The sequence below is a fragment of the Neltuma alba genome, unplaced genomic scaffold (genome assembly GCF_004799145.2).
Source record: "Neltuma alba isolate B1F8T4 unplaced genomic scaffold, ASM479914v2 tig00004680_pilon, whole genome shotgun sequence".
NCBI lineage: Eukaryota > Viridiplantae > Streptophyta > Magnoliopsida > Fabales > Fabaceae > Neltuma > Neltuma alba.
In genome coordinates, this window is record NW_021633812.1 from 1 (window position 1) to 26,090 (window position 26,090).

The following is a 26,090-nucleotide window of genomic DNA, read 5'->3' on the forward strand; positions in this document are numbered from 1 at the left end:
TTTTGAAATTAGTCACTGAATTGGGTTTTGTTATTCCCGTGAGAGTCAAGTTGCAGGGATATAACGTGCTTCCTAATTGAACTGTCCAGCGGTTGATTCGTCTCTAATGTTTTTGAGTTTGATTGCTGCTGCTGGGGCATTGTGCCATGAATGGTTTCATGGGTTATTGATTTGCTTTTTACTTTTCCCGTCTTCCTTTGATTGCTTTCTGAATCTTGGCTAATATTAATTCTTTTATTTTTTTTATTTTTGGCCACATAAAGGTCTACCAACTCTGTCTCTTTGTTGAATTTGGGACTGCAGCTTTCATTTAAACTATACTATAGTGTTGATTCCCATGCTGTCTCCTGCTTTTGGCCAGTTAATTCATAACTGGCAGTGCCTGTACTCGACAAAATAAAATATTGGTGCATTATAGGGGGTACTAGATAATTAAGCTCTTATTATGTGATAATAGGTTGGTGCGTCAGGCGGAAAGGTCTAAATTAGTGGTCTTTGTGATGTGTCTCGGGAGAGAACGGAGTTGTATATAAAAGTCAAAGGAAGTTAACGTCAGTTGTTTGTTTGTTTGACTTTATTGGTCCCTTACTAGAGCTCCCCTGTATTCCCAGTCCTACTCAGATTTATGTGGTTAAGACATCCTTCTCACTAGAGCCAGAAAATTGGTTATGTTCAATACTGTAGTTTGTTCTTAATTTCACTGTATTCAGTTAAGCATAGTTCAAAACTTCTCATATGCTTACCTGACTGACAGATTCTTAGTGAGGATAAGATGATGGCACAGTAGCTGCATGTAATGGATTGATCCAAGATTCCTAATTGATTTTCAGTTTATTTATTTATTTTATCAAGACCCGTCTAGCACACAGCATTGTTTATACAAATTTCGTGGTTGGTCTGATTTTAGTGTTGTTTCCCCACATATGTTGCCTGGTCATACAACTAGAAAGGGGGGGAAGCAAATCAGCGTGGAGAAGTAATCTCAGCTTACAGCACCACATGAAAGTTAGATAGCTAACGCACTAATATATGTTTTTCCTATTACTGTTTCTAGGTTTCACACTTGATCCTGCTAAATGCAGTAAGTTGAGTATGGAGGAAAAAAGAGAACTTGTATACGAAATATCTAAGTGGCAAATGATGCATTGGAAATGCTACAGTCGTGGAGCCGTCAAGAGATCTTACAAATCCTTTGTGCTGAGATGGGAAAGAGAGGAAGTATACTGGATTAACAAAGGTGAAAATTATAGAAAACCTTCTGAAAATGTTTCTGAAAAGAAATCTGGAGGCCAGGAAATTGCAACAGACCTTGAACCACATTCTTCTACTTCACATGGTCAGAAACCTGCTAAAAGGCAAAGGAAAAATGAGAATCCGTCTCGATTACCTGTTCCAGTAAATGACGTTTCTGTCAACAATGGAGTTGGAGATGTAACTAGTATTTCGTACTGCAAAAACACAGCTTGCAAAGCCGCCTTAAGTGAAGCAGATGTGTTTTGTAAAAGATGCTCATGCTGCATTTGTCATAAATATGATGACAACAAAGATCCTAGCCTTTGGTTAATATGTGGCTCTGAGCCTCCATTTCTTGGTGTTTCTTGTGGCTTGTCATGTCATCTTGAGTGTGCTTTAAAGCATGATAATTCTGGCATTGCCAAAGATGGAAAACGTCCCAAGCTTGATGGAAGCTTCTACTGCATCTCATGTGGGAAAGTGAATGATTTGCTCGGGTAATAGTGTATGTTTAACATGTATGTTTTTCAGTTTCTTAGATTACATATGCTCTCCATTTGAAAAATTTGCTGCTGCTCTTCTGTTTCTCTTTTAATCCTTGTGTGCAGGAGTTCTTCATTAAATGTTCTTAAGCAAGTCAATTGATATGAATGATGATTTTTATTTGTTTATTTATTTATTTATGGTAAGCTGTTTTCAGGATCTCCCTTGAGACTCTTGAGATTCTATGGACTTCATAAATTATGTGTACATACACCATCCAATATGCACATTCAAACCTACATAAGCACGTGTGCATGCACATATGTCAAAACTGTCTTCAAGGCCTTCTCCTGACTGCCTAAGCTTTGGGTTGAAATAGCTGTTTTAAAGCCTAGTGACCGAGTACTGGACTCATTTGTCCATCTATTCCTTTTTTATTTCTTTTGAGTTCAACAACTTTTAAGTATGATTGCGAATAGAGTTGTGGTGTTATTTGGTGGTTCACAGTATGCTACTACTATCAGTGAAATTTGTTGTGCATTAGTTGAGGGCGTCTGGATCCATCGAAACTTCTCATTTTTTTTCCTTTGTTTTTTGGGGGGGAGGCGTTTGTGGGGGATTGGGGACATATATCCAGGATTGTTTGCTCTGTTGAATACCAGTCAATAATACATTAAATATATTGTGATTGTTTTTAAGATAGACGGAATATCTGTTACACTTTTCTGGATGAAATGTTTCTAAATGTCTAGTGTAAGATCAATCTCACCTGTGTTTTGTTTTTAAAATGCATTTAGATGCTGGAGAAAGCAACTGATGGTGGCAAAGGATACTAGACGTGTTGACATACTATGCTACCGTGTTTCCTTGAGCCAAAGAATTTTACAAGGGACTGAAAAGTATAAAAAACTTTATGAAATTGTTAACGAGGCGGTGAGGAAACTTGAACCTGAATTAGGCCCATTAACTAGTTCACCAGTGAAGATTGGTAGGGGCATTGTGAACAGACTTTCGTCAGGGCCAGAGGTTCAGAAACTATGTGGTTTGGCTTTGGAATCATTAGATTCTTTTCTTTCTAAAAGGGTTGTGCCTCCATCACCTAATCCAACAACTCAAGGTTATCACTCATCTTTTTATTTTGTGTGCCCAAGTGAGGGTATGTTGACCTTTTTTTAATAAACATTGTTGGGAGGGGTCTACTCTGTTTCCTTAGTATCTTGGGGGAGAATAACCTTTGTAGCCAGTGGAGTATAATCCTCATGCATACCGTAATATATGTGTGTGAGAAAAAATTCACCTACTGATAAGATGGTGATGTGCTTATTAACATACTAAATGTGTTGTTTGTAAGTTCTTATTTTCATTTATTTTCTACAATGATTTATATCAGACAGTACTTTATTTGAAACTCTTGTATTTATTTCTATTGACATGAATACAGTATAGCAAAGCACGTTACAATTATAAGGTAATTCTTTTCCCTTGGATAGGGATTCTTGAAATTAAATTCGTATTTATTTGGCTTTCTGTGATTGCATTTGACCTTTTCAGATGCAAATTTGATTGCAACAAATATGGTGAGATTCGAAGATGTCAGAGATACATCCCTGACTGTGATTTTGGGTTCTGAAGATCCTTTGGAAGAAAATATCAGTGGCTATTCCCTTTGGCATCGCAAGGCTCTTGATGTGGAATATCCAGTTGAACCTACTTGTACTTTGGTTCTACCTGACCGAAGTTTCAATATAAGGAGTTTAATTCCAGCTACAAAATATAGTTTCAAAGTTGTTTCCTATAATGGCACAAGGGAGATGGGTACGTGTGAGGTACAAATCTCAACAGAGCCTGGCGAGTATGAAGTTCCTAACTGTTCAGCAACGGAAAGAAGTCAGAGCCCAGTAACCAACTGTAGCAGCCATTCCAATCCTTCATCAGTGGAAGATGAAACCAACAACAGCAATCCATTTAGTGATCAGACCGATGATCGGGCAGATAATTATCTTGCTTATAGCAAGGATGCTGACAAGCTTGCTTCTGAAAATTTATCCAATGATGTTATTAAATGTTCCAACACCGTTGGAGGTGGACTGCCTGCTGATGCAGATTCTCTGTCAGAAAAGCAACGTGGCAGAGGCTTGGCTGTAACCATACCTGGTTCTGAAATGCTAAAGCTTGAAAACAACCATTCACCAGAGGGACAAATCACTGAGGACTTGAGCACTGACGATGGGTTGAATTCCCCTGTTCAGATTGGGAGGGAATGTGTGCCACTGGTGCGTAGCTCGGAAGCAAGCTTGCCTATTACTCCTTGCAAGTTGGAAATACTTAAGGACGGGCCAGGAAGAAGTGGTAGATCCAAGTCCTCAGGCAAGGATCAAGAGAATGGTTCCGGGAAGAGAGAGGGTCCTCAGGATGGAAGCACATCTAAGAAGAGAGCTGAACAGAGGCAAGATGAGGTTTGTTGTTGCCAATGGGTATTCGGATCGGGATTTTGAGTATTACGTGAAAGTGATCAGATGGCTTGAGTGTGAAGGACACATAGAAAAGAACTTCAGACAGAAATTTTTGACTTGGTACAGCTTGAGAGCCACGCCACAGGAAGTAAAGATTGTGAAAGTATATATTGATACATTTCTTGATGATCCACCTTCTCTTGCTGAGCAGCTTGTGGACACCTTCTCAGAATGCATATCAAACAAGAGACCATCTGTTGTGCCAGCTGGGTTCTGCATGAAGCTCTGGCATTGACCATATTTTGTAGGTCCTGCTACTTGCTTGATGATTAAGCCCCAACTGGCTTGTGCTGCAGTAATTCTTTAGATCATCAATATTTTTCTTTTGAACAGTTGCCTGTATTTTACCATGGTCATTCATATGATGATGTAAAGATGATATATTCACTCTTTGAGAACGGTTACAGTTTCAATTTGTGAATTAACTAGCATTTATATGAATGTTGAAATGTTGGTAGATGACTTGAATAATTTGTATCAAACAACTCCATCTCTAGACTATAAGCAGGGTAGGCCGGTTTGGGCAGCATTAGCTTTGCCTTCTGCCCAGCCTGAAACACCACTGGGTTAGCATTTTTGACCCACAGCCTAGTTCAGCACATGCTGACGCGGCATCTCACGCTTGGTCAGGCCGGCTGGTCAGTATTGAAACAAGGGTTGGCTTCATGAAGGCTGACAAAGTGGGAACGTTTTGGGTCCTCTTCAATATGCAATTTTCTAAGAAATCCAGTGCTACCAAGTCTTTTGGGGGGAAAAAATTATGTGCCCCATTTGGCAATGGGTCTTGGCTCTGCCAATGACTTTACAAGGACTTCAATCCCACTGGAAACGAAGATTTTGCACAACGTTGCAAAGGAGATTGATGCATTTTTTTGAGTATCCATAGCATGAATTTGATATCTTTCTATCCCTTTTCTCCATGCTTGAATATTTCTCTCAAGATGACTGCACAACATCCCAGTTGACTAATATCCAAATAACATCCTGTTCGTCTATGTTAGAATAATTTGAGCATCAGCCCTATAATAATTTGATATTTTTCCATCCCTTTTACCTGTAAACACGTTCATTTTCGAGTTTATTGGATCTTCATTCTAGGGCCTGTTTATGCTCTGAAACCGTGGTTTCAACACTTTTCCAGAGGTAACCTCCTTTTACTTCGTAATCACTTCTGAAACTATAGTTTGGTTTTCATCTAAACACTCCTAGTCTATGAATACTGTAGTAAGGAAGGATCTTGTTTTCACTTCCAGAGCGCAAAAACGACAAGGCGTTTTGCATTTCCCCCACGACGATTGTTGTTTCATTCAAATGGAGCACTGTTTCCTTTTACTCTAGTACTCTGGTTTCAGTGCGCAATCTTCTCAAAGGCCAACGCATCATGCCAGGCGGTGATACGCGCGCGCGCGCACGCATATATTTCCTCTAGTCAGCCAGGCATTCTCAAGCATTTCTTCGATTCTAATTCTAATTATAAACAGTTGACTAATTTGAGGGATTAAAAAAATAAGTTAAGTTAGTTATTTGCTCAAAATAGGTGTTGTTTTTCTAAAATATCCTTACTAATCAAATGTATTAACTAAAACTATAATTATTAGAAGGGTTATTTTGGAAAAAATTAATTAAATATGGAGACAAAGTGATTGGGTCTTATATTTAGAACCAAAATAAAAATCAAATAAGATCTTATATTAAGGATAGGAGGTAGTAATTCTTATCTAACAAGGAATGATAATTAAAACATTAAATTTTGGATTTTTTTTTTTTCAAGTTTAGCCTAAGTTAAATGATATGGATAGAGAAATAGAGTTTGATAAGTTTATTAAAACTAAACTTAATTAATTAAGAGTAAAATTGAAATGTAGTGATTAATAAGTTGATCAAAAATTGCTTCTAAGATCCTAATAATAAGCACGGTATAGACACATGCAAGAACGAATGATGCTAACTTTTCACCCAAAAAAAAAAAAAAGGACGAATAATGCTAACGGTGTCTGACTGGTACTTCGCAGGCGCCTTGAATCCCGAAACGCGGGAGCTCCAGACTGCTCTCATGAACAAAAAATTGGCAAGTACAGTGTTTCCACATCTACTAGAAGAATGTCTGGGTATGAGAGAGCTGAAGCAAATCCATGCTTCTGCTATTACCCACGGTCTTGCTCGATTCGCCTATATCGCTAGCAAAATTCTGGCTTTCTGTGCTAAATCAGAACACAAGGATTTGCCCTATGCGGAGACGCTTTTCAATCACATGATGACGCCCAATGTCTTTGATTGTAATTCTATGATAATGGGTTTCTCGAGTAATTCAGACTTCGACAAGGTTTTCTCTATTTTCAACCGAATGCCTGGACTTGGCACACGTCCTAATGCTCGAACTTTCACTTTTGTGGTCAAATCATGCGTTTCTTTGTCTTTACTTGAACAGGTTCATACTCAGATAGTAAAGTTGGGGAATTTCTCTGATGTTCATGTTGTTAGCTCTTTGTTAAATATGTATTCTAAACAAGGAGCAATTCAAGGTGCTCGCAAATTGTTTGATGAAAGTCCTCATAAAAATGTGGTTTGCTGGACCAGCCTTATCAGTGGTTATTGTGACAATGGTTTGGTCAATGAAGCTCGGAATTTATTTGACGCAATTCCTCAAAGAAATGATGTTTCCTATAGTGCAATGGTATCTGGATACGTCAAGAATGCTTTCTTCAATGAGGGAATTGAGCTCTTTCGCGAGATAAAGAATTCCGGAAATCTGAAGCCGAATAAGTCTCTTTTAGTGAGTGTTCTTACTGCCTGTGCGGCTGTAGGTGCCTTTGAAGATGGTAAATGGATTCACTCTTACATTGTTGAAAATGGTTTTGAATATGAACTTGAAATTGGTACTGCATTGATTGATTTCTTTGCAAAATGCGGATGCGTTCAAGAAGCAGAATGTATATTTAGTAATCTGTCGGAGAAAGATGTTACTACTTGGAGTGTTATGATCTTGGGTTTGGGGATTAATGGAAGGAACCAGCAGGCACTTGATCTCTTCACGCAGATGGAAACGATTGGACCCAAACCAAATGCCGTGACTTTCGTTGGTGTTCTTAATGCTTGCAATCACAAATTTCTGTTGGATGAAGCATGGAGATTATTTGGGCGTATGTATAAAGTTTATGGCATATTACCATCCATTGAGCACTACGGATGCATGGTTGATCTGTTGGCCCGAGCTAGACGAACTAAAGAGGCTGAAGTACTGATAAAAACCATGCCAATGAAACCTGATGGAGCTATATGGGGGTCAATTCTCAATGGGTGTCTGATACATGGTGATACTGAGTTGGGGCTGAGAGTTGGGAAGCTCTTGATTAAATTAGAGCCTCAACATAGTGGGAGATACGTCCTTCTGGCAAACATGTATGCCGGCATGGGTAAATGGGAGAGTGTTTCTGAGATGAGGAAAATGATGAAAGACCGAGGAGTACTACCAATCTCTGCTTGGAGTTTCATAGAGATTGATCAAATTGTCCACAGATTTGTTGTTGATGATAAGTCTCATTCTTGTTTAGGGGATATCTATAGTGTTTTGAGTCTATTGGGAAAGGAACTTGAGGATTTTTGTGTTGCAGAGGATGCAAGTTTTATTTAAAATATCAATGTCTTTTGGGCAAAAAGTTTCAGACTGGAAATTCACATGCCTGCAAGACATGTCCAGGGCAAACTTTAAAATTTTCTCCTTGGAGACAAAGGCTCAATCCTTCAAAGAGTTAACATGTCTTGTGGTTTGTGAATTCAGCAATGAGGTTGGCTTCTGAGCACGGTAAAAATCCATTCTTTGTTTGGACTGTAAAGACGGTGTTTGAGATCAGCATGTCCACGTTGAGCCAAATGGATCAGCAAAGTCAAAATAAAAAGGAGGACTCCTTTGTCTATGTTTTATTCAAATGGTTAGGTTGTCTTTCAACTTGCTGGCGGAAAGTCATCGGTGAAACCAGGGATTGGTGGGCCCCTACATTCATCGTAAATGTTAGTTCTGCTAGCAGAACTTGAAAACGCATATTTCTAGATTCCAATTATTTCTATGCATATAATATTATTAGAAAGAGATTAAAATTTTTTAAAAAAAATAAAAAATAAAAAACTGAAATAATTTCATATCCTTTTTATTCTTGTGCTTTCTTCTTATTGTACTATAATATTATTAGAAAAGATGTGAAGTATCTTTTAAGATTTAGGTAAATGAATCTAATTTGAAATACTACCACCACCTAGTACCCATTGTTTTCTTAAACTGCGTTCTCTCCAAATAGTTCATTTATCATTCCAGATCACCCTAGCCGAATCCGGTTGTCGCTTTGTCCAACTGATTCTACCTCATTCAAGATTAAATCTTCAAGTAATATTAGAATTATACTACTACTGATCCCATCCTCTCTTTCAATCAACCCAAATCAGTTTTATTTCAATTGAATCTACCCTCTCTCTTCCAATCAACTTCCCTGTCAAGACCCCCTTGGGAAAAATGTCTTCTGCAACTTTTACAGGTCCAATTTCTGGGACTGGCTTTGTTGGTCTGAAATCTAATTCCTCAAATCTCTGTCTGAGTACTGGTTCCATTGGCTGGGAAAAGAAAACTGTCTCCAATGGCTCTAAAGCTTACTGCATGAAGGTGAAGTGATCCGGTGAATGATCTTGTAATTGATAGGAGACTGAAATGAAATCAGTAATTTCCCCCTCCTTTCTTATATGATTCTGTGTGTGTGTTCAAACAGACATGGAATCCCATCAACAACAAGAAGTTCGAAACCCTCTCCTACCTCCCTCCACTCTCCGATGAATCCGTGGCAAAGGAGATTGACTACATGCTTAAGAAAGGATGGATACCTTGCCTTGAATTTGATGAGGTATGTTTCAAACGAACAAGTATGATATATCAGATTTCTTCTCATCCTCTTTTAGTTTAAAAGTAATAGATGTATTATGATTGCTCATGCAACTGTTTAATTTTTCCCTGTGTGATATACTCTGTTTGAGAGATCTATATAATAATTTGTCCAACATTCAAAGAGGGATTACATGATTGTAAAAGTGGAAGGGAAACTTATGTGATCCTAATATTCATTCATTATTCGTATGATCTCTGCTTTTATGGTTTAACTAATTTGAGCAGAATCCCCACGAATGGACTGGAGAACAAGATATTCATTCTATTTTATGAATATTTATATTGATGCTTCAATTTTGAAAGACTTGTATTATATACATCTGCGTAACATGAAGGTCTGTGTTGTGTTGGAACATGGAAGGTGGGATGTATTAGGAGAGAGAACAGCCAGATGCCAGGGTACTATGACGGAAGGTATTGGACACTGTGGAAACTACCAATGTTTGGGTGTACAGATCCATCTCAAGTGCTGAATGAGATCCACGAATGTAAGAAGACATATCCAAATGCATATATTCGCTGTTTGGCATTTGACAACAAGCGCCACATGCAGGCGATGGCCTTCATCATCCAGAGACCTACCACCACTTGAGCTTCCATATTCTGATGATCATCTTTCCCTTCATTTCATTTTCCTTTTTCCGTTTTCCATTTTCCTGTTGGTTGAAGTAAAATAATTGGTGTTCACTGGTCTTGCTGGAAGAAGAAAAAGAACTTGTCATGCCATGCCTCCACTTGTTGGAGGGGACTAGAAATCTGATCTGATTTAGCTTTTCGAAGTGGTTTGATGTTGCTGATGTGTGAAACAGCCCATAGTTTTGTGTTGTTTAAATTTAGTGTAATCATCAAGTTGGACCACCCCCCCCCTTTCACATAAATGAAGCTTGGGTTAGTGGGTTAGGTATTTGAAACTCCAGCCTTCTTTTTCCTAGGAACTCATGAGAGTTGTCTTTGACGGAGACAGCGAGGCAAATGGAATGCTTGAAGTGTGATCTGCCACTCTGGATGATATTTTTAATTTTATACTCTTTCCGGTCCTTAATGTATAAAATATACTCTACCTGGTCTATAATATAAGTTGGTTACTTTTTCTCATGTATTATAAAAAAAAAAAAAAGTTTATTTATTAAATGTGTCCTCAAGTGATAAAGTTTTCTCATGGTTTTGGTTGAATGGCATTGCTAATTTTCTTTCATAAATTATCAAGCTTTGGGTACACATTAAATGAAAATCATATTTTAATTAATTTAATAATCCAAAGGTCACATTAAAAGAAAATTACTTGCAGAGATTAATTAAAATTTCACTAAGGAAAAATAGTACTTCGTTCTAAATATTTCTTTTGTGATCTATTTAATTCTCTAATTAAAAACGCCCAACAATTGTTTTTATATATGAAGTTCACTTTCTGTCTTTTCCCAATTTAGGGTAATTGACAAAGCCATCGTCGAATATGGCTGCCCCTCTTTTTGTATCACCGATGCTTGTTAAATTTCGCATACTATAAATTAATTAATGCGACTTTTTCCCCCCCACAATTCACGTCATCATTTGGTGCATTGAAAATGGTCAAAGATAATATAAATTAATATCGTTACGTTTCTCCCTCCACTGCGACGCACAAAGGATTCCATAAGTTTATATGAAGATTTTTTTTTTTTTTAATTTCGATTATGGTCATACAATCCAATCAAAATCATGATATGAAATTTTACACCCAAGAAAAAAATTACTACCATTTGCTAAGATTCAGTCAGGGTCATTATTATCGATTCTATCCACAGAACACACTTAATATTTCTCTTATCACTGATCCGCCCTTGCCATAATGAGGACGGCCACCACTGTGGCTACCACCACCAATGTTGATAATGCAACCATTACCATCACTTAATCGCCACCGCAGCCAACATCACTGCCACAACCATGACTTTCACAGTATTATCATTAACCGGGTCATAACGATCACCATAGTTACCATACCCTCTATTCCTATTTACAAGTCTTAACCAAATCATAAAAGATAGATAGACATGGTTGAAATTAGCACCCCCCCCCCCCCCCCAAAACACTTTATCGTTGTAAAGAGTCTGATGAAAAGAAAGGGATTTCTACTTTCACCTTTGCCATCACAGTTCCTTTCAACCCCACAACAAACACAATGCCATCATCACTTCTACAACTCTAAACGATAACTCCAGATCAAGGTAAAGTCCACTGAATGCGCTGATAGTAATAAATCTCGAACATAAAAAGATATAAAGAATGCTAGCTCCAATAGTATTTGAGAAAAGAAGACGCGATCCAATAACTTGCTCATGTAACCAAAATAGACATGGAAGAAGCCAAATACACGCAAGCCTACGCTTCTTCTAAGATAGGCACAAATCATGATATCTTTCCATATCAAATGAAATCAACCAACAGCACAAATTAGCTCCATTTAAAATTTAATCCCTTAAATTTCTAAGGATTGTACCTACACATCTAAGGAAATGGTTTATATGTGAATAAGCACCAATGAACTTTCAGAACCTCCTGGTCATACCCATCTCTCCGCATAATTATGATATAAAACAATTGATCCCAGACGCTGAAAAATTCAATAATTTTGAGTGCCACTTTCAAGCATGGAAATGTATGGGGGAAAAAATCAGATGCCATATAACAACTACACAGGACGTTAAGCTCAAGGTAGGACAGGATGTTAAATGCCCCACAGGAACAACTCAAATTCTTACACACTTTTTTGGTTCCTACCAAGCACCCACGAGGGTTTCAGTCATCAAAGGTTCTCCATAATTGAACCATCCCAGAAGGATTTGCCATCTGCAAATTGAAATATAAAGATGATTTAGAAAAGACAGCAGGTAAAAAGATAATAATACAAACGTTTTCTTCATCTATTGTAGCCAAGAGACAAGCAACCAACATAAAGAGTCACCACCAAATATCACTAGTCATACAATATGAAAACCGTAGATGCAATAATAACCTTAACCCTCATTGAAATTCATGCTTTTACTAAGGCTAAGACTAGCCTGAAGATACTTTGAAAAGCTTAGAAAAAAATATCAGAAAAAGTTATCAAAATGGCACGATTCAAATTGTGAGATTTTCAATAGTTCCACAACCTTCCAGCAATACAAATCACCAAGACATTCAAGAAAGCATTGAATATGACATGAACACTTCAATTGTGACAATTAAGCTTGGCAATGACTAATATACGCTTCTGCAGCGCAGCTGCATTTCTGATGGGTTCTGAAGTTGGATCCGTTGAAACTTAAATGTATGTTTTTCACACCTTGTTTGTTTTCACTTTACAACTAATACAGAAGTCCTAATTTGAAACCGCACGGTGCACTTACGGTTAAAAATAGTTTCATTTATTACTTTCGACAGCTCTTTTGAGTTTACATTAATCGATGAACCCCACGTTTGCTGAACCAGAAAACTGCTAATAATATCATAACAGAATGCTGCAAGAAGAAATGGAAAAAAAGAGAGGGGGGGGGTCAACTTCTGGGAAATCCTCTTGAATTTAGAAGCAATATTTTTTCCACAATTAAATTGAGCTACCTTTCATGATATATATATATATATAAATATATAACAATACAATAGTAACTAAAACTCTGGATTAGAATGATGAAGCTTGCGATACAAGAAACGCAATAAATCTAAAAGCTTGCGATGCTTTCGCTCAAAAAATTCGAAAAGGCGAAGAGGTATTATTTTGCTTTTTCATTTACTGGGATATAAGTTTCATTGTTAAATAATGAAACTTGAAAATTTAGCCACCTTATGCAGCTTTACAACCAACGGGGTATCAGCTACATCAGAAAGAAGATAGTCAGGTGGCCAGGATTACTAATCAATTAAACGAGAGTATTGATTTATAGATCCCTGAACGAGGGAGAGTTCAGCGTTAAAAATAGCCAGCTAAGAATTACTTCAGTCGCAGCAATTCAAACTTTAGCTAAAGTTGAAGAAAGAAGCACTACGAAGAGGCTTCAGTAGTACTATTTCCTAAACCTAACAGCAATTACCACCCTTCAAATATGAGATATCCCTAATCCACGTCATTATTTAATAGAAAGTAGGAGGAAGGAGAGAAACCCAACACACCTCAAAAACAGAGTTAATCTACCGATTCCTCTCCGCAGGCAATGGGCGATTAAAACCTCCTCGCCGGTTCATGTACTGCCTAGGCTGCCGCTTGGTCACTGCTCTAACACCACTCACGTCCGCACCAGGCACGGGCTTTCCTTTGGTCGAATCAAACCCGATCGGAATCCCTAATTTCTTCATCATCTCCATCTCATCCCCGTCCATCCCATTTTCTCCCTCCGCTCCCCCATTATCACCGCCACTGTCATTATCCTTGTGCTTCTGCTGCTGCTCCTTCGCAATTCCATCCACAAAATCAGAGACCACTTTCTTCGTATCCCTATTATCTTCAGCAGTAGATTCTCTGCGATGACGCTTCCTGTGAGGTTCAGGCGAAGGTGTCCGGTGGTGATGGTGCCGCCGGCGGAGGGACCGCTCTCCGGGAGAACGTGAACGGGAGTGAGAACGGTAACGGTCAGGAGAACGCGTGCGGGAGCGCGTGTGGCGGGATCTGCCCCTGTCAGGTGTGCGAGAACGGGATCTCTTGCTGCGTATTCGATCGCGATCTCGGTCTCGGTCTCGGTCTCGCTCGCGTTCGCGTTCCCGTTCTCGTTCACGGTCACGATCTTCCTTGTCTCGTCTCCTTTCTCGATCTCGGTCTCGCTCGCGAGCTCGGTCGCGGTCGGTCATGGTGCGAGGCAGTGTTTGATTTCATGGATAGCTTTCGGCCCTATATGGCCTTCACTTTCCCAATTCCTGAACAGGAGAAACTCAAAACCCCAAATTATTATCTCCTAAAACCCTAGGGATTTTCAAGTAATTTTTTATAAAATGGACCAGTAAAGGGGGAAAAAAATTAAAGGGCGTTTTAGCCCTTTTATAGGCCAGCAGTATCCTAAACTATGGTAATTATAAGGAGGCAGTTTGGTTCAAAGGATCATAAAAAATTGAAACAGCAGGGAATTTAATGTAGTAATAAATAATTATACAGTATTTATTTGGAATAAAATAAACATGAAATGGTCTTTTTAGCTCTATTACAAATGTCTAAAAATTGACTCATTAAAGATATAAATATTGATACCATGATTGTGGGCAATATATATTTATATATGTATATCGATATTTTGATTAATGTAATTTTGGATTATATCATCCACATTCTTAATATAAGACTTAATAGATGACTAGTTTTGAGAAATTAAAAAAAATAAAAAGTTAATTGTAATATATACTCCCTCCATTTCTTATTATAAGAGACAAATAACCAAATTACGTTGATTAAAAAAACAGTTAAAATTAGTTGAGGATAATTTTTTTTTACCAGAAAGTTGAGAACAATTAATGTGTAAAAAGTATAATGTTTTTTCTAACAGTGCCTCCATTAATAAGGAGAGAGAGTATAAGAGAGAACAATTAAATTATTAAAAGAAAGAGAAGTGGGAGGGAGTGAGAGTATAAGTTGGAGACAAAATAAATAGAGATAAAATAGAAAATCAATACAAAAAAATATAGACAACTTTTAAGTGTCTCTTATATATGGGAACATGCTATAAGTATCAAATGTCTTTTATAATAAGAAACGGAGGAAGTATTATATGATCTTTATAAAATACATATGTATGAGTGTGTATATATCATCATCATATTATATATTAGTTTATAAGCCCAATAAATTGATTTAAAGGAAGACGATAAAATAATATATTAAAATAATTTATCAGACTTTCTTAATTATTTCAAATTAATCAATTGGTTTTTGTATGATATTGTTTGGGAACCAATTTCGGTGTTTATTACTTTGATTAGCATTTTAAGCTTATCAAATTTAGATCGTTCATATCTCATTTGGATGGTTCAGATTTGATTTCTTTTTTATTTTTATTTGTTTAAAATAATTATTTTAATATATATAGAATCTAAAATAAAAATAATCTCTTGACTATCATTCTTTCAAAAAATAATTTTTTATTTAAAAATAATTAATTGAAAATTGAAAATTTAGACTGTTTAAATCAGATGTAGACTGTCTAAATTTGATAAGCTTATGATGCTCATCAAGTTGATAAGCTCAGAGGGGGGGATAGCTAGTCAGGGGATTTAACACTTTATATACCCAAGCGGGAATCAAACCCCCAACCTTAGTTAAAAGAGAATGAGTCATTACCACTCAACCACACACCCCTAGTTGGTAGTGTGTTTATTTACTGTCAGATATCCTCTCTTTGTTGGACACAGAGCAGTATGTTGAGATTATTTTGTAAGGTGTTGTATAAAAACCAAACTATGATTTTAAAAATGATTTTACGATATATAAAATAAGTATATAAGAAAAATTTTATCTCGACTTGTGTAAAAAGTACTTTTGGAGAGAACTAAACACGTTTTTGTGACAAAAGAGGGATGTTCTTCAACAAATTTTGGAGGTTAATATTTGCACTGGAGAGAACAATCAGTGTTTTGCAAACGGAAACAATTTTGCAGTTCAGAAAAGGAATGTTGGTTAATGATGTATTTCAATTATGCTCCGTTTGGGCTGTTGGACCTTTGTTTCCTTTGTCAATGAAGTTTCTGCTTGTTAACTAAAAAAGAGGATACGAGGCAGCATAACATTATTAAAGTTGTGTAATGAGGATTACATACATGTCATGCTACAATCGGGATTGTATTAGATAACTTTACTCAAGCGGGGAAACTACCGCAAGACAATTTTGGGAAGCCAATAGATGGCATATGCATGAAGGATAGAGCTGCTGAAAAGAATCATATATAATACATCTGGTCCTAATTAGATTACAAATAAAGTCTTATAATTAGAATCAGAGGTAATATGTTATTTTATACCTCTCGCGATGATTGCTCTTGTTGTTGAGAGATGCGAATAGTTGGTTGCTGGAAGGTTTTTCCATGTTAACATCAAGATAGATTCCTTGTTGATGGCAGAATCTGCATGCGGCAATGTCGGAAGCTTTTCCATATGCATTACATAATTAATTAGCTATGCGACGTGCTGTTAGAAATTGACAACCAGATTTTAATTTGGTCAAGTGTGTAAATAGAGAATCAATGTGTGTCTCCAGAATGAAAAAAATGTGATACTTTGATATAGAACATCCTTGCTGTAAGCAACTTTGTGAGGAATCATTGTTGTATAGGAAGCAAATTTGGTAGCCAATATTGGAGTACTAAGATTTCGTTAATTGGAGGGTTATGTTCTTCTGATTAGGTGATGAGACCTCCGAATCTTGAAAAGCTGCTTATGGTTGGTCTCAATGATGCATCTTTTGGTATTATTTGTTACTTCTTGTATTTTGGAGACTCTTTGAATTTCCATTCTTTAGTCTGGGTTTGTATTCTTGGGGGGAAAAGAAAAACAAACTTTAATGTATGCTGCCAACCAAACACTTGAATTGGCAAAATTTGATGCTATGACATTGAATCGGACGGGTCACTATTGCATACTGTCATCCTCCAGAAGAGGGATATTGACAACTAAATCGGTAAATCCTATAAAACGGTGAAATGCCATTGTTTTCCTATCATAATTTTAAAGAGAAAAATACTTAAGTCAAGTTTTTTACATTTATTAAGTTCTTTAATTACATATAGCCATGTGTTTTTTTCATATGAATTTATAATTAAGTATTATTTAATGTTAATATTTCAAAAAGTATAACACGTAGTCCTGAGTAATTACAAAACTAGGTATATTGAATACAAGAAAGTTGACGTAAGTATTATCCTAAGTTAAAAATCAAAGTGCATTTATTTTAATCCATTTTTTTCAAGTAAAAATCCTCTTCCCCCTCATTGGCATTGGAGCCACCTTCAGCAGTTATAGCTCAGTCGCCAGGTGCGGGAGCTATATCCCCAAGTAGAATGCCCTACCCATTACCCAAGACCTCAGCATTCTTAAAATAACTCTAGATTTTAGTTCTTACAATTTAATCGAATTTTAATTTTGATTCGCATGGTTTCAAAAAGATGGTTTTGATTTTTATAATTTCATAAGGATTTGATCCAAGTTTAGGTATAAGAATTAAAATCAAAACTGGTTATAAAAGTGTATACTAATCTTGTTAAAATCAAATCAAATCAAATCCTTATGAAACTAAAGGGACAAAAACCAACTATTTAAAATTACAAGAAACAAAACCAAAACTCAATTAAACTTCAGGAACTAAAAGTAATATTAACCCTATAAAGAAGTCTGTAAGAATTCATAACATTTTTATAGGAATTTAACAAAATTTATTGTTCATGATAAAACCCAATTATTGTTAACAAGTAGATTATAATTACTAACAAATTGTTGGTTAAGATGATAAGTAATTTTGGAGAGATTTTAACATTAACGTTTCCAACCTGACAAAGATTAGTCTCAAGATTAGTCTCAAATGTGTACTTTGGCTTATATTAAAACACAAGCAGATTATAATTATAAGAATTCATAACTCATGCTATCTTAAATTGGTCCAGTTTATTAGACCACATAAGGTTGTAGTACTGGAAAAGGAAATATCAAAGCTTAAGATGCAACACGAATCGTCCTCGTACAAATCACAGCAACTTCACAACAATACCATAATGCATACAACCGGCAGATTCAAGATAAACCGTGCTTATTCTACCCTCACGCATGGGATATTGTCTTTGTTCTTTTACAAACATATCAAACACGCAAATGAGAAGCTGAAAACGAAACAGAACAAAACAATAAACCATCATATCCACGGTGCGGCCTCATTCTCCACAGAAAGACTAGTACATTGCCATGCGCATGATGCACGCTTCTTCGACATCTGATGAATATATATAGAGCCATATACTCAGATTGGATTTGCTTTCATATCTTGTTTTTTTAATTCCTAATTCATTAATTCACTTACTACAAAACAGTTTGGAATTAAATCCTATGTATTGTTATCACGTAGGAGAATCTTACCTCTGAGGAATCAAAATGAAAGCTCTTTCTCTCAATAGGCATTCTGTCATACATAGACAATAAAAGAGAGAAATATTAAATCAGTTTCGCATGTCGACAGCCGAAAAGGAAAATTCAACACGCACTGAAATTATTACCACCAAGTAACCAAACAAAGTAACGTAAAAAAATTTCCTGGCCAAAAAAATTAATATAACCCAATTTATATAATAATATTTGAAAATTAAATACACAACCTAATATTTATGGCAGCACACACACACACACGGCTCTTGTTGACCAGCAATGTACATATGTGTGGCTCTAAATTCATTTGAAGATAATTAAACAAAATAAAACATTAATTGAAACATATAATTTTAATTTTACTTCTGTTACTTACTATTTTCGTCTTTTGCTCATATATAATTTTTTATCAAATAACAAATCATATATTCCTATATTATAAAAAATATTTATTTTTAATATTTTTAATGTCATGTAATTTTATTTCCCAATGAACATATGTTTTAGTTATCACGACAATCAAAAGTGCCTTCCTAAAATACTTCTTAACGAGAAGTAAAATTTAATCATGAGATAAATTCTTTCATCCATGGCAGCACTGCTCAAGTCATATAAATTGAGAGATACGTTACCAGCTGTCTTCCAGATGAAAACCTTGAGAGAAAACCATACCAACAAATACACAACAGTGAGATCAAATATGGAAAGTCCAATAAGCTAGAAATGCAATTAATTACCTTTTAAGAATTGTTGATATCAGTAAATTTAGCCTGAAAAAATTCCTTTGCCATTGAGTCCTCCCACTCTAAATTGTCCCACCATCGTGTTTCTCCTCTTATATGCTTCAAAGTATTTGTTGCAGAGTTACGATCAAGAGGAAGCTTGTTCAAATTATTGCATCCAGTTATCTCCATGACAATAAGTTTAGGAAAAGGCAACGTTTTCTTGCAGACGCTCCATAGTCTTGGCAGCCTTGTCAAAACCATCGAATCTAAATTTCCAAATACGCTATCCACATCTTCTTCGATTTCCATAATCACTTCTTCGAGTGAAAGACAATTAACTAATTTGAGAGAACGAAGGACTGGAGCAAACCTGAGCCATGTCAAATGAGTTACTGAAAAACTGTCCAAAATTTGGACCTCACTAAGCTGCCGAAATATATCAATCTGATGATCAACAAGGGACGACTCTTCCAACCAGTGTCGCCATGCAACCAGATGAATCACCTCCAAAAGTTCCATTTTTGACAGAGATTGTGTTACTGGTGCGTTGATAGTTTCAGTAGTCTCCTCATTTTGTTGATGAATTAATCCAACATTTCTGATGCAATGCCGCAACTTGTCTGAGCTAAGTAATTTGTTGATGCCTGAGGGAGTCTCTAAGGTGAGGCTTATGTCCTCCAAGAATGGTAGCTGCTCTAAGCGCTCCAGAAATGATTTCTCTTGTAAATATGGCGAAGTGAACGAGGTGGATGACGAAGGGTCCTCATTTGTGGTTTCTGAGGACCTTATCTCTCGCCAAAACGAGAACACCATCAAACTCTTAAGACAAGATATAACCTCTTTAGAGATGACTTCAAGACTGAAATGAACGTGTTCTAGGAGAAACACTCTCAATCTCGTCAAGTTGATCATCTCTACCGGAAGATTTTCCTGAATATTGAGATATGACAAGTCCAGATATTCCAAGTGAATTAGTCGACCTATTTCTTTGGGCAGTGTGGTTATCCCCTGAATGTGCCTCAAACTTAGAACTTTTAATTTGCTCATGGATCCCACCTTCTCGAAATCTTTTATCTGTACCTTGTTGCACCATACTATTAAGGTCTCAGCATTAGGGCAGACAGGACCATCCCAAGTTAGGACCTCTTGAGCATGGTTGTCACTTACTGAAATCTTCTCTACAGTCTTCCATTTCTCACCATCACATTCCTGTGATGATCTCAATGCTTCATCTTGCACCAGAACTTTGTCTCTCCTCTGATCTTGGTCACGAGCCAACCATAATGCCATTTGTCGAATCACATTGTGCATCTTGACGCTATTATCTCCATAATCTTCCAACAAAGATGCTACCATTAGGTTTTCAACCACTTCTACGCCATGATTGATGGCATCTTGTATGCTATCATGGTTCCCAAGTAATCCCTCTCCAATCCACAGACGTATAAGATCAGGGACAGAAACGATTTCACCCTTTGGGAACAAAGCAAAATACAAGAAGCAGTTCTTTTCTATGGTAGTGGGAAGGCTATCGTAGCTGGACTTCAGAGTAATGAACACATCCTTCTCCATGCCTTTCACTTTGGAAGGGAAATTCTTGAGCTTCTTCAGGTTATGCTTCCATGATTGTAGTTTCTTTAGGCCAGCCACATCTTGTCCAACTGCTACCAATGCAGGCGGGAATCCTTCGCATTCTTGACTAAGTTCACGTGCAACCATGCCCAGAGCAGATTCTGAGTTTATACCTGCACTTCTGCACAACAAATCAAGAGCATCTTTTTCCTCCAAACATTCCACTTTGAACTTTTCAGCCTTCATTTGGTCACACACGTTTTCAAAGCGTGTTGCGATAAAAATTTTTGATCGATTGGCTTCATTTGGAGGCGGAACGCCAATGTCTTCCAGATTTAGTGCTCCACCTGCACCATCCAGAAATAAAATGTATTTTTTCCCTTTCAGCTCATTGAAAACTTCTTTCGCTTTGTAATCTCTACTTTTGCCCTCCCAATTCACATTATCAATTTTGCAGTTTTCGCGGAGATCATCAATAATTTTTTCTATATCACAGCCTCCAGCCATGTCAATCCAGATCACCAGAGCATTATCTTGTCTGGTAGTTACATCAGCGATCACACTATTATATACTTTTCTCATGAGTGTTGTTTTCCCTGACCCGCCCATGCCGTACAACCCAACAATACCCGAATTGTCTTCTCCAGTGAAATCTATCAACTTCTTTAGCTTTGAATCCATGCCTACAGTGTCAGGTAGAGGCATTTCATTCGCAAGCAGAAGTGGCCTCTCAAAATCATTATCGGCAGCAGCACTAAGCCCTTGTATTTTGTTTCCCAAAGCTCTTACGAGCTTATATGTCGTAAGAACATTTCTTGCCAGCCAATAGCGCGAGTGCCAGCCCATAACGGAAAAGCTTGCCGCCTGACTGTAAATTATTCCTATGCGCATAAAAATGTCCATGATAGCCTGTACGGGAAAAGGGGGGGGGGAGATCAACGTTTAAACCCATTCCATTTGGTATTTGTGTATTTTAAATTTGAGTTTAAGATAATTAATTATATATCAAGCTAATGGTACATGAAATCCTTTCTCATTATTACATCCTGTCTTTTTAAGTACATATGGAATAATCAGTTTAGTTACTGAGAGTCCAGCTAATTAAGACTCAATTTGTGAGGTCTCATAGATCTTCTGATTTCATATTTTAATTATATGTTTATGTTTTTTTATCATATTTATATGTTTATTAATATATAAAAACATCAATACTAAAACTATTAACTTCTAAAATAAATTATATTTTAAATAAAAAAGTCACTTTCTAAAGCTTTTTATGGTTGACAAATAACTTTTTGGGCTGAATCTTTCATGTTCATGTATTTTGAAACAAAAATTAATGTGTTGACTTTAATTTTGAGCAAAATGGCTGGACCATGATTTCATTAATCTATCAGCGGCCGGGATGACCACCACTAATTATTGCCACTTGTTTTCGTTTAGTGTGTTTATTTTATAAACTACATTTATCTTGGTGGGGATTTATTGCTTGGACTGAGGATTAGACTTGAAGTCTCATTCGATTGTTTCTTATATTTTTATGTGTAAGTATTAGTTGTTTCAAAGGGAAGGCTTCGGAGGTTTGAGGCTTCTAGATTCAAACGTCTATATTGCCCAGGCCACCATTTTCATATCGATCTAGAGAGAGTCAACGAAAATTTCTAATATAGAAAAGCTTGACACCTTTAATCAGTTATATGAAATTATGCATGCAATTGATTGTTTACATGACACGGGAGTTTACAGAATCATGAGTGTTTTATGTTTCTAACTGTCTATTTGGTATAAGAAAAATGGAGGAAAGAAAAAAAAATTGATAAGTTTGATTTAGGAAATTGAAGGAGTGAGATCATAAAATTTTAATAAATAATATACATAAGACAAAAGAGTAAGAAAATTTTATTAAAAGTTTTTATCTCATTTCCTCTAATTGTTGAAATCAAACTCATTAAAATTTCCTTTTTCCTGTCCTCCATCTCCCTCATACTAAACAGACACTCAGAATGTGGTCATGTGGTTTATCCATGGTTGAGATTTTTGTTTATAGAATTATATATATGTGTGTGTATATATTAATCAAACGTGTCTTGGTTGATATTTTGTACTAAATGGAGCCGCCGACACCTAGATTTTCGAGGTATGACATGTAAGAGCTCCCAAGCAATATAGTCCAATCGAGCTTACTTCATGTATCTTTTCTAATCATGTACTACCTCCGGTCCTTAATATAAGACCCTATTTGACTTTTATTTTGATCTTAAATATAAGACCCTAATCCACTTTGTCTCTCATATTTATATATATTTTTCTAAAGTAGCCCTTCTAATAATAAGAGTTCTAGTCAATACACTTGATTAACAAGGATATTTTAGGAAAAACGACACCTATTTAAGACAAATAACTAACTCAACCTACTTCCTTAATTTCCTCAAATTAGTCAACTGGCTCTTATAATTAGGACCGGAGGTAGTATATTGTAATTAGTTATTGATAGAAAATTCCTTATTATGTGCAATTAACTGGTATATTTTGAAAACAAAATTCTAAATTTAAGAAATAAAATTGATTGATATTTTATATTTAAAATCGAAGTAAATTTTTTGTGCAGATCCTATATTTAGAGCCAGAGGTAGTATATTTGATATCACAAGAATTAATATAAGAGATCAATAGCAAGGTAAATAACCTGCTCCATGGGATCAACAGCTTCAACCCAACGACGGACTCTTCCACTGCGTGGCCCATTATCTGGTATCATAAACCCAGCTGCTTCTATCGTTAACTTCGCTAAGCAGTATATGGGACGAAGTTGATCCCATCTCTGTGCTAAATTTTCTGCTTCTCCCTCAAGCCTAGAGAAAATGATAGAAAATGTTCTTGTTCTGAGAAACCTGAAAGACCTGAATGAATCAATGGTTCTTCTTACCACCAGCTGCCAACGAGCCATGGCTCATAGATCTCAGATCGATGGATGTTTGGAAGAGGATCAGAGCAAGAGTATACTGTGTTTGTGTTATAAACCTAACCTTATCACAAACTTGGTCAACCTCTGTTGTTTTTTCTCTTTTAATATTTGGCAGAATAGGCCTACGTTGAATTTAAATTGCCAAGTTGATGCAATCATATCCTTTCTACATGAGAGGGAGACAGGTGCATTCACTCGAGAAAATTATCCGTACATTTATATTCAATTTTTAATGTGGTTTTTATAACTTATAAATTTGAAAATATTTGCTTTTTTTTTCCATGAAATTTGAAAATATGGTCTTAGAGTTTATACTGTTTTAACTTATCTGTATTTATTGGAATTTTGATGTTATTTGAATAATTTTGGTAATATACTCCCTCCCGTCCTAATTACAGAAAGGGAAAATCACAATTAATGTTCCTCCGCTAAGCCATTACTTCTAATTACGAACTTTCAGTTATTGAAATTTTATTGAAAAACTATTAGAAGACAACTTCATTTCTACATGGGTTACCTGATTTTTTTTTTTTTGCCAAGTGGTTTACCTCAAAATTTATAATATAATTGATTGCATGCAATTTTGGTGGTCTCATAGACCATTTGGTAATTTATTTGAACGTGTTTTTTGAATAATTGGTATATGACTATGAAATTTGAGCGACCATAAAAACAAAAAAACAATTGCTGTCAAATCTCATCTCGACTCAGCAAATAAATTGTAAGTAAACAAATGATGAGGGGTAGTTGCAGTTTGTCGACATGTGAAAAGTCTTTAGTCTGAATAACTTTTTCTTTTCGTTTCACATCAGATTGGACCCATACATACATAATTGACAAAAACAGTTCATATATTTAATCTGGCTTGATTGGCCAAAAATTTTTTAAAAAAAATGGATCGAGTCCTTGTATCACCCGAAAAAATGGTTCAATCGGCTGTTTTCTAACAAAATAAGGGGACATTTTTTTAATCAAGACTTAAACCCAACGTCGTTGAGGCCGGACTAGACAGGACGACGGTCGGATCGATTCGGCCATTGACTTGCAAGAGTGACTATCTGTTTCGTAATGTTATATTCGCTCCATCTTTTTTATTTTATAAGCAACCTTCAACTCCATTAGGTAGATTAAAAAATTAGTTAAAGACAATAAATATGTAAAAAATTAAAAGTTTTTTTTATCTAAAATACTCTTATTTATGAAAGAGAGAAAATATGGATGGAGAGAGATAATGGTTTTAAAAAAAAGGTTAGTTACTTTTTTTTTTTGCCATGAAATTTGAAAATATGTACTTAGAGTTTATAATTGTTTAACTTATCAGAATTATTTATTGGAATTTTGATGTTATTTGAATAATTTTGGTAATATACTCCGGTCCTAATTACAGAAAGGAAAAATCACAATTAATGATCCTGCGCTCAACTATTACTTCTAATCACATACTCTCAATTATTGAAATAAATCATATTTTTGAAAACTTGTAATACCCGATTCGTTTGAAAATCGATCAGGTATGAGATTATGGAATCTGAATATATACAATTAATGAGATTTAAATAACATCTTAATTGAGATCTGAATAGATTGAATTAAATGGAAAACATTAGAAATAAATGCAATTTCAAATGGAGGCTCAAATGAAGAAATTAATAATTAATTTTGAATTTGCATAATATCTTAATTGGAATTTGAATATATTAAATTAAATGAAGAATATCATAATTAAATAGTACGTCAATTGGAGGCTTAAATGGATAAATAAATAATTAATTTCAAATTTTCATCTATTCCTCCTAAATTCCGCATCTCTAATTCAAATTCTATTAAAATAAATTAAAAAATATACTCCTGTTAGAAGTAAATCTTCAGCTATCTTAGATAATATAATTTATTAAAATTTTAAATCTAATCAAATATGCTAATCTGTACATCGCATGGCGGAGAAATTTCTAGTTTTATTGAAAAACTATTAGAGGATAACTTCATTTCTAAATGGGTTACCTGATTTTTTTTCCTAGTGGTCTACTTCAAAATTTATAATACAATTGATTGCATGCAATTTTGATGGTCTCATTGACCATTTGGTAATTTATTTGAACATGTTTTTGAATAATTGGTACATGACTATGAGATTTGAGAGACAAAAAAAAAAAAAACAGTTGATGTCGATTCTCATCTCGACTCAGCAAATGAATTACAAGTACGCAAATGATGAGGGGTAGTTGTAGTTTGTCGACATGTGAAAAGTCTTTATAGTCTGAATGACTTTTTCTTTCCACATCAAATTGGACATATACATACGTAATTGACAAAAACAGTTCATATATTTAATCTGGCTTGATTAGCCAAAATTTAAATAAAAAAAAAAAGAAAATTGGTTTGAGTCCTTTATCACCCGAAAAGATGGTTAAATAGGTGGACATATACATACGTAATTGACAAAAACAGTTCATATATTTAATCTGGCTTGATTAGCCAAAATTTAAATTAAAAAAAAAAGAAAATTGGTTTGAGTCCTTTATCACCCGAAAAGATGGTTAAATAGGCTGTTTTCTAAGAAAATGGTGGGGAACATACTTCATATTTCCATAATTAAATTATATTATCA

At 35.6% G+C, this 26,090-nt stretch overlaps 4 protein-coding genes and 1 pseudogene across 4 annotated transcripts; 3 read left to right on the forward strand and 2 right to left on the reverse strand.

Annotated features, from left to right (window-relative positions):
* The first annotated feature begins 1,007 nt into the window (after positions 1–1,007).
* Positions 1,008–4,702, forward strand: LOC114745435 (VIN3-like protein 2; annotated as a pseudogene).
* A 1,608-nt stretch (positions 4,703–6,310) lies between these two features.
* Positions 6,311–8,152, forward strand: LOC114745436 (pentatricopeptide repeat-containing protein At5g66520-like). Its single transcript, XM_028933592.1, has one exon. It carries the CDS (start codon positions 6,340–6,342, stop codon positions 7,858–7,860), a length of 1,521 nt encoding a protein of 506 aa, XP_028789425.1. The 5' UTR covers positions 6,311–6,339; the 3' UTR covers positions 7,861–8,152.
* A 464-nt stretch (positions 8,153–8,616) lies between these two features.
* Positions 8,617–10,255, forward strand: LOC114745439 (ribulose bisphosphate carboxylase small chain clone 512). Its single transcript, XM_028933594.1, has 3 exons — positions 8,617–8,880; positions 8,984–9,115; positions 9,518–10,255. Exons 1-3 carry the CDS (start codon positions 8,734–8,736, stop codon positions 9,746–9,748), a joined length of 510 nt encoding a protein of 169 aa, XP_028789427.1. The 5' UTR covers positions 8,617–8,733; the 3' UTR covers positions 9,749–10,255.
* Positions 10,256–11,757: 1,502 nt separating this feature from the next.
* On the reverse strand, positions 11,758–14,032 carry LOC114745437 (U4/U6.U5 small nuclear ribonucleoprotein 27 kDa protein). Its single transcript, XM_028933593.1, has 2 exons — positions 13,288–14,032; positions 11,758–11,985 (listed from the first exon to the last, which is right to left on the reverse strand). Exon 1 carries the CDS (start codon positions 13,957–13,959, stop codon positions 13,306–13,308), a length of 654 nt encoding a protein of 217 aa, XP_028789426.1. The 5' UTR covers positions 13,960–14,032; the 3' UTR covers positions 11,758–11,985; positions 13,288–13,305.
* A 4,928-nt stretch (positions 14,033–18,960) lies between these two features.
* On the reverse strand, positions 18,961–21,363 carry LOC114745440 (probable disease resistance protein At1g61300). Its single transcript, XM_028933595.1, has one exon. The coding sequence runs from the start codon at positions 21,361–21,363 to the stop codon at positions 18,961–18,963; it is 2,403 nt and encodes an 800-aa protein (XP_028789428.1).
* Between the last annotated feature and the right edge of the window lie 4,727 nt (positions 21,364–26,090).